The 9,557-nt window shown below is 42.0% G+C and overlaps 1 protein-coding gene across 1 annotated transcript in view; it reads right to left on the bottom strand.

Annotated features, from left to right (window-relative positions):
* The window catches only part of MEP1A (meprin A subunit alpha), a 30,293-nt gene extending 22,239 nt beyond the window's left edge, over positions 1–8,054 (bottom strand). Inside the window, exons 1-5 of the mRNA XM_058672002.1 lie at positions 7,986–8,054; positions 7,873–7,897; positions 7,724–7,771; positions 1,882–1,922; positions 1,344–1,419 (exon numbers count right to left, since the gene is read on the bottom strand). Coding sequence (XP_058527985.1) covers positions 1,344–1,419; positions 1,882–1,922; positions 7,724–7,771; positions 7,873–7,897; positions 7,986–8,054 — 259 coding nt within the window. The remainder of the gene's footprint in view (positions 1–1,343; positions 1,420–1,881; positions 1,923–7,723; positions 7,772–7,872; positions 7,898–7,985) is intronic.
* Positions 8,055–9,557: the final 1,503 nt, after the last annotated feature.

The raw sequence follows: 9,557 nt of genomic DNA on the forward strand, positions 1-9,557 counted from the left end.
TAACTCTCATGTGATAGTTCTTGAAAAATACTGCAATATCCTCACTGTTATTATCTTACTTTAGGGCGTCCATCTCAAATCTTGCTGTTTATTATTTGCTTGTCTGTTTACAGTTGGAGAGAGCTTGCCACTCAAGTTGTAAGCTGTTTGAGACCAGCAACACCAGCATCACTTGGTGCGGCAGGGTGGAGCAGGGGAGGGGCATTGTTAGACATGCAGAATCTCTGGCCGCAGTCCTGATCCAGTCTATAAGTGAACAAATTCTTAAGGGGGAGAGTCTAGGAACATTCAAGTCTGCGAAGCACAGACTCACACCTTACAGAGGCAAGGTGATGGTTAAAAGACCAGGTGAAGACACAGCATCTGGCACTTTCCTAGGGTGGTACAGCTGTGACAAGCAGGATGGAAAACTGCAATGGGTAATGATTCCACTTGAAGTTAAACCATGTTCTAATAAGGGTGTGCTTCCTGTGAATTTAAAAATGTGTTGGCAAACACTGGGGAAAGTAACTCAGTACTACAACTAAATGAGAACGATAGCCTTGGTCGCTATGGAGTTGTTCTGCAGAAAAAGGAGTTGACTGCTACACTGATAACCACAATGAAAAACACTGAGATGTGAGGGTATCTCCTGAGAGTGGGAGCAGCTAGCAGCCCAACCACATTGAGCAACCTTGTCCTGGCTTCCCCTCGCCTCTCTAATCTCCCCCATCTCTCCATTTGTGTAAAATGAACTTCAACCAGCACCGAGTCATTACAGCTGCTGAGCCACCAGCTGGCTGTACGAAGATCAGCCAGTTCCTACCTGTGGTTTCTAGTATTTATTTGTTGTCATCAGCTATTATTTCTAAAAATAAGTAAGATAGAACTTATTCAGATCTTAAAAGACAAAACAGAGTAGAAATGATTAATACTGATGAAGAGGAACCACAAGAATGTGAAATACAAACTTCTCTACTTTTCTGAAGCACAGCTTGTTTCTTTTTATAACAAAAAAAGGAAGAATTCAGTATGTTGAAACCAGTATTCTCCTATTCTACCCAGGTTCACTGAAGCCAATGTTAGGAAGTCAAATTCTGTCTCATGGAATTTTTAAATGTTGCTTTTGGTTTTATGAGCATTTTCAGGTGAGCTGCATTTAAAAAACTCATTCTTTGAGTCTCCGTATCTCCACCTGGTGAAGCAGCTCTGGTTTTCATGCAATGCCTGTCATTCTTCCCGTGAGATAAAGAAGGATCATGGCTTGAACACCTCACACACTGGTGATTACTCCCAGTCTGAAGTCAATCCACAGCAGCGAGAGGGGAGCTAAGATACAACTAATTGAGAACGATCTACATTACCCAGATTATCAGCCAGGATGTAAGGAATGGGGAAGGTCCACCTGGTGGTTGGATCTCTCAGGGCATTTCTAGATTCCTGTGGAAACAAAGTCAAAGGTGACTGGGAAACCAGGTCCTCAGGGCCACCTCAACTGCCCCATCACAAGATTTACACCACACAACCCATTTCGTATGAGGCCAACATTTAGTGGCATTTGCTTTTGATTATAACAAGAGAATTTCCTTTAGAGAAAAAATTTTTAAAAATCAGATGAATCATTAAGAACAAAATGAAGGGGCTGGTAATGGCATAACATGGAGGTAGTCACAGCAAACATATTGGTGCTCTGAACAATTATAGTTTTTAATGCAGCTTGTTGTTTGTTTTCTGTTTTGTCACTATCAACAACAGTGGAAGTCTTGTGGGCACACATTATAGATTAGAATTCTCTCATCTCCCACATAGTCCTAGTCCAGAGCTAGTCACGGGGCCGAGGTTCACAGGTCAGGGGTGCAGTCAGTCCCAAGACACATTATTATAACACTGTCTGTTACTCACTGGAAGGACAATGTCCCCTTGAAACAGGTCCAATCCTGCAGCTGAGGTGTAAACAGAAAAAAAATAAGAATCAGCATCATTGAAGACTTCTTGCATAATACAATTAATTTTTAATAAATTTATTTAATTTTATTGGAAAGGTAGATTTACAGAGAGACAGAGAGTTACAGAGAAAGATCTTCCGTTCACTGGTTCATTCCCCAAGTGGCCACAACTATCAGAATTGAGCTGAGATGAAGCCAGGAGTTTCTTCCTGATCTCCCATACAGGTGCAGGGCCCCAAGGCTTTGGGCCATCTCTAGTGCTTTCCCAGGCCACACACAGGGAGCTGGATGGGAAGAGGAGCAGCCAGGACATGAACCGACATCCATATGTGATCCCAGCATGTATACTGCAAGGATTAAGTCACTAGGCTATCGTGCTGGGACCATAATAATTAATTTTTGCAGGGAGAGTGTTTATTTCAATATTTAAGAAACTGCTTAGAATGCCCATATTTCACATCAGAGTGCCAGAGTTTCAAGCATGGCTGTGTCTCTGACCCAGTTTCCTGCTAATCCATACTCCAGAAGGCAGCAATGCATGCTCAAGTGGCTGTGTCCCTGCCACCCATGTGGAAGACCTGGACTGAGTTCGAAATTCCTGCTGTAGCCAATCCCAGCCCTGACTGCTGTAGACATTTGAGAAATGAGCTAGCAGATGGAAGATTTCTGTATCTCTGTCTTTCTTCCTTTCAATAAATATAAATTATATTAAACAATCTTTAGTGGTCAACCTATATGTGATGGAGTTCCCTTTGAGGCAAAAGCAAAGCAAAAATTCCCTTTAACTAAGCAATGAAGATCACATGTTCTTACACCCTGTTTTCACTTTGGGGCCAAGAAAGCTTAACAAAGAATTTTAGAAGAGATGGGTTATAAGACATCTTATTGATCTCTGGATCTAAAGCTCTCATATTTTAAAGGAGGAGACAGAGTCAAGAAACAGAGAGTGACATCCTGGGTAGTCAGTAACTGAGAGGGCACTACAATCCTTAACTTCCCATCCAGGGTCCTGCCTGCAGTTCTGCCATCCCACCCCGTCTCTCAGCACACAGGCAAGCTTTGCCCTTCCCCATGAAAAAGCAATGGCACTTCCAAAAGCAAAGTAAAGTCACTAGTTATAAGAAAGGTTAAAAAATATGGATAGATCCATTCAAACCTGTGTCTTCAAACACCTATCAGATGCTTGGTGTACCTCCCATTACCAGTACCACTTCACCCTGGCCTCTTGCTGCTTGCAAAAATGAGATTCCCTAAAAAAGAACACTCTTGAGGGTAAGCTCCCCAAATTGGTTTATTATTATTATTATTATTATTATTATTATTATTATTATTATTATTATCATTTTCCATTATACAGTTTTGAGAGTATAGGGCTTCCCCCTTTCCCCTTCTTTTCTTCTTCCCTTTTCTCTACTCCAAAACACTTAGAAGAACCTCACTTCTTATCATAACCCTCATTTGACTAGCAGCACTCCTTAAAAAAAATGAAAACACCTCAGACAGGGTTTCTGGATTCGACTTCATCCTGAGAACAGTCTTTAGTGCACAACCTGGAGACTAAGCTAAAGAAGCATCACCACAGCTTCACAAAAGCCACAGAGGCCCCATCTGGTAAAACCTGAGCCAGTGTGAGCTCTACAAATGAAAACTAGGTGTCGTGTTCTAGCAGGTACTGTGCTTTCCCTTGCTAATATCTAACTAAGGATGCATATCGCTTTGCTCCTGCACATGGTTCCTAGATTTGTGTAATCTCCGTTACCCCGCTCTGTTCATATGGTAACATTACAATTACATATCAGCAATGGCATCACTGTCCCGCTGTCACAATGACTTGGGTTTCAGATTGTCTTTTTAGAAGGGGCTCTGTTTTAAATTAAAGATTTACTTTATTTTTATTGGAAAGTCAGATATACAGAGAGGAGGAGAGACAGACAGGAAGGACTTCCATCCACTGATTCACTCCCCAAGTGGCTGCAATGGCCAGAGTTGTGCCAATCTGAAGCCAGGAGCCAGGAGCCTCCTCTGGATCTCCCACGCGGGCGCAGGGTCCCATGGCTTTGGGCTGTCCTCAACTGCTTTCCCAGGCCACAGCCAGGGAGCTAGATGGAAAGCCTGGCCACCGGGATGGACAACCGGCGCCCATATGGGATCCCGGAGTGTGCAAAGTGAGAGCTTTAGCCACTGGACTACCGTGCTGAGCCTTCAGAAGGGGTTCTTTAGGGTCAGTCAAGCCATATACTCAAGCTGTCATAAGAAAAAGTGCATTTCCTGACACCTGGACTAGCATGGGTCATGGTGAAAGGATGCAGGGGGAATCTTCCAGGATGATGAACAGACCCGCCCCAGACCTTGACCTCAATGGCTTTTCAGTATGGATAGGTTCAAGCTATGAAGGGAGGAGCATTTTCCAAACCTGCGCATATCCAATGGAAACAAGCCTCAATGTTTTTCATGTAGCACGTGCTGATTAACAACATGGTGTAAAAAGCTTTAAGTATTGCCTTCCTGACTTGGGAGAGAGACACACAAATGCACAATAAATGTAAAGTATGGAGTTGGTAAAATGTGCAACGGGAAAAGGAATATAAAAGGCATGTGTTTGGTCTTGCTGTTAAGATTCTGAAGAAGAGTATGCAAGTTCAGTTTCTCTAGTTCCTAATCCCAGTCCTCTGCAATACAGACCCAGGAGGCAGTAGCAATGACTCCAGTGACTGAGTTCCTGCCAGCGATGTGAGGTCCTAGTCCTGGATCTACCCTGTTAGGGGGCTGCTGTTACAGGCATTTGGAAAGTTATCAGCAGATGCAAGGTCCTCGCTCTCTTTTTCTCTCACTCTCTCTCCAGCCCTCTCAAACAGATTAATAAAAATTTTCTAATAGGAAGCACAAATTAAAAAAGAAAGGAGGAAAAACACTGAAAGAGGAAGCATTTCTGTTTTGCAAAGGTAGTCAGGCTCATATCTAATCAGAAAAATGACAGAAGAGAGAATGAAGAGTATTGGAGGTAGGCTATGTAGATAGAAAGGTCTAGAGGCAGCGAAGCCTCAGTGCCTTAAAGCAGTGGTTCCTAAGCTTTCACACCAGAATTCTGAAGAACTTACAACACAGACACCTGAGCCCCACTCCTATGGCTTCTGAGTCAGTTCGTTTTGGACAGGGCTTCGGAATGTTTATTTCCAGCAAGTTTCCTGTGAATGCTGATGCTGTTGGTTGGGGGACCACATATAGAAAACCACACATTGACAGAGGAATCGTTATAGAGTGGAAAAAGAGGCCAGATCTGATCTCCTCCTGGTGCAGTCTACACAGGAATCACCTGGATTCTGTAGGTCAGCAAAGGGCCCCTAAATACAGCATTTCCAGCAAAGCTCATTAGTGATATAGGCAATGACGGTCGGCAGGCCCCACTTAAAGGAATTGATGCTCTCAGGCCCATATGCTGTGTAGTATAAGTCACCAGAAGGTTGGATGAGAGGAATGATGTTTTCTGAATGTTTTCCAAAGAAGAGCTCTGTTCATGTTGAGTAGGGCAGAGGGTAGAGGCGAAAAGAAGAGAATCTATGAGGCCACTGACCAGGCCATGAGGCGGCTTGCATCAGCAGTGAAAGTGCTAAATATTTCAGCGATGATAGAGTTAGAAGGCAGATCTAACAGCATTTTCTGAGATCTTGCATGTAAGATGTGAGAAAAGGTCAGGAATTAGGAACAGCTTTGGCATTTGAACCTGGAAACCAGATAGAGTCGGCATTTACTGAAATGAACTAAAGGACCATAAAAGTTAGATTAGCAGTATCACAGGAGACACAACATAGCCTCTCCCCAGCCTTTCTGCTGTGATTGCCTCCTGCTCCCCCTCTCCCACTCCACCCTGTTGATTTGGTAAAAATTGAAGCATTTTGAGTGACTTAGATCTTTGTTTTTCTGTCTGACTGCATGGTGGCTGTGGCAGGGGAGAATAGTCCTGGCACATTGCTGTGTCACCTCCTTCCCTTCCCCCATCACACGGACATACGTCGATCCGCACATTGCTGTGTAGGCTGTGTCACCTCCTTCCCTTCCCTCATCACACGGACATATGTCTATCCGCACATGCTCAACTGGGTGGTCACTTCTTTGGCTCCCTCTGCTAGGTCCATTTTGCAAATGGTAGAAGCGGGCAAGTGGTACAGACGGTGGGGATTCTTTGTGGTGTGAAAGCACATGGGGAGGGACACTGACTCCTGGGCAGCCACTTTCCTTATCCTTGTGCCCTCTCCCAGCCCCGTTCTAAACTGTGGCTTCTGTGTGGGTGCCAGGGGCATCTGGAAAATCATAGCTGTGCCCATCACCTGGCTGTCCCTGCCTCACCCCACACGATGTGACTGACAATGTCTGCTTGTGTCACGACTAGCCCCTGTTCCTTGTTCTGATGTTTGCCTTCTTGTATTTCCCTTCCCTGCCAGGTTGCACCCCACCCCCCAGCCTCTTCTCTGCACATTGCTGAAGCTTCAAGCCCACCTGAAGTTCCAGCTACAACAATAAAGTGGAAACAAAATTTCTCTAAAAAGTTAAATCAGCATATGAGGCATGGAAAGTGGCAAAAGGTGACAGCTTTCCCTTTGTGATTTGTGCAGGCAATTTGTCCAGTGCTAGTGTCTTGGTCGGAGTGGTTAAAAAGAAGGGGTAATGATTCAAAATTGGGGGCAAAGCCTAGGAAGTGTCTCAGAGCCAAAGGAATGAATGTTTCAGATAAATGGGATCAGGAAAACTGCAAGTCCAGCCCTATCTTATAGCACAATGTTTATTCCTGTGAGCTACATGTACCTTGGCTGACTCTATCAAAAGGGATCTCTAGGTGTGCGACCCTGAAGTCGTGGACCCATTTACCCATTCACCTTACCAAACGGCATCTGCTCTTCCCAGGCAGTCCTTCTCAAGCTATTTCCATTAAACATAAACCAGCTGCCTTCTCCATGAATGGCTCATAGCCAGAGACATTTAAATCTTAGGTAAGGAAAACTTAGGTAAGAATTTCCTGGTTTTGTAGTCGTCAAATAATACTGGGTTGTTGAGGAATGAGTCAAAGATTACAGGCGTGCCTCATTCCTGCCACTTGATTTTAAGAAAGCTACGCTTGCCACAGGAGCGGCCTGTCCTCTTCTGCAGAAACAAAAGCAGCACCTGCCCCGTGACGAGAATGGACAAAGAAATCCGACTGGGTAGGAAAGAAGGTAAGAAATAAGGTGTTCATGGTCGTGGGTGCTATTGTTTGCAGCAGTAGTAATAAAAAGCATCTGTAATGTGGAGGCATCTCTCTTTTCAGTAATGGATGAGAGTATTGGATTTCTTCAAGAGATATAATTGTGAACAAGATATTTAAATAGGAACACTTTTCTGCATTTTTTTAAGTCCAAGCCAGGCAGTTGGTAGTGAACATGATAGAGACCAGTACAGGCAGTAAGGTTTTTTTTCCCTCCACTAGGCATAACACTGTTTACTCCCTATATCTTTCTTGAATAAGCAGAATTACCATCCAGTTTTCTTTTTAAAATAGAAACTAGAAAATGAAACTTAGAAGCAGAAAACATACTATGTGTCCTTAGATCCAGTTGAAGACCCACAAACTTTCCTGTAAACTGTGGCCTAAATTTCTTTCTATTTCCATAGTCTTAATATTTTCTCAAGAACTGAGAATCTTAATGAACAACGAATCCACCTCCCAAAGTTACACAATGCAATATTATAAAGGTAAGTGTTCTTTAGCAATTATGCTATTGGGTTTTAAATTTTTCTGACATTAATAATGCAGAAATTGTACTCACCTACATTGATTTCTGAAATATCCTTCTGTTCGGGAAAATGTGCATCTTCTACTGTTAAAAGTGATAAAATAGCTGTTAGTTGGGAAAAATAGTCTTGTTGGGAAAAAACAGTAAGATTCAGTAACACTATGCATTGAATTTATTCTCACCATTTCCTTCAGAAAGATGCTTAATCTGAAAGAAAACAAATACACTGTAAATGGATAACATGCACTGGAAATAAATTTCTAAATACACAGAAAAAAAAAAAAAAACTACTTACCGATACAGCTGCTATATGGACAAAAAAGAAGGTAAAAGAGAGAATGCAAATAGTTCTGGTCCAAACCATGGTTGCGAATGAACTGATTTTAGCAAAGACAACTTCTCATAAAAACCTTTTGGACTTTGCCCTGACTGTCATATTAGCAACTTTGACCCTTCCATCTGTACTGCAGTGTTTCGCAAAGACAATAGCATCGGCTTATTTGAGTTCAGATACTAAGTCTACCCTAAAAGTTCAAGCGTCAGAGGATGCAAAGAATTTTAAAATTAATACTGAAAAATAGCTTTAGGAATAGTGTGGGAATCGGTGACATTCCTACACAGCAGCAGTAACCATTTCTCTAACAGGTAAATGATCCCTTTCACAATGACAGTAAAAATAACCAAATAATCATAATGTATTTAATCCAATAAAAATGCATTCCTATTTTAGCTAAATGTTATAAACCCATCTTGAAGGACATCAAAAAGATCAATTTGTCTCTGTTTCTCTGTCTCTCTACCCCCACATATGAAATAGTCACAGATTATTCTGTTGTTAATCTATAGACTGAATTCCATTGTTTCATAAAAATTCCTACATGGTTTTCAACAGGATTAGCCAAACTGGCAAACTGCTTCTGAAATCAATGTGAACGAATAACTTTCTATGAATAGACAAGAAGACGTTGAAAAGAATGACTAAAAAGGATTTCTGTATCAAAAAAATTGTATAAATGTATTAAAATGAGAGTATGATGCTGTCAGTCAGAATGAGAGTCCATAGAGTGTGGTGGAGAATCTCAAGACACGTGATGCATAAATATGGCTTTCATTTACGAAAGGAGAAGATAATGCAAAGATTTTGGTCTTTTCAATAGTGATGCTTGAAATTAGCATTTTCACATGAGAATAACACAAATTCTTAACCTGCGTCGTTCATGAAAAACAAACAAAAAAGTGAAAAGTAGACAAAAGTTTAAACTTTGAAAAGAAAAATCGGATTTAATTCTGAAAGCTGGAAAGATCACTTTAACAAAAATAAGAATTGCACAGAAATCATAAACAAAAAGAACACTGCATTTGCCTCTATGGAGACTTCAATTTGCTTATGACAAAGCATGCCAACACTTAGAAGAAAAATGCAGATGAAAAAAGATTTTATATTGCATATTATATTAGTATCCAAGTTATTTAAGGAATTTCTACATTAATAAGACTAAGTAGCAATGATAGAAAAGAAGGCCAAAATATGAATAGAAATTTCACAAAAAAAGATGTTAAAAACCACATAGAAAATTTTCAGTATTACAAGTCATCAGAAAATTCTAATTTAAATAACAGTAAAATGACATTTCACATTCACTTCTGCATAGGTGAAGAAGACTATTATAGACTGGGGCCTGAGGTATTCAACCTCCAGGCAAGCCACCTGGCTTGCCCGGAGGGCCTTGGGATGGCCCCGTCTCAAGCCTGGAACCCCCACACTGGCCACCACGTGCGTACGTACGTGGGGTGAGTGGCTCCCGGGTGGCCAGTTCGCCGTTTGGCACCAGGCTCTGCCTGCTGGCCGCCCGGCCAGGGAGTTCTG

Source organism: Ochotona princeps, chromosome 1, assembly GCF_030435755.1.
Source record: "Ochotona princeps isolate mOchPri1 chromosome 1, mOchPri1.hap1, whole genome shotgun sequence".
NCBI classification, from domain to species: domain Eukaryota; kingdom Metazoa; phylum Chordata; class Mammalia; order Lagomorpha; family Ochotonidae; genus Ochotona; species Ochotona princeps.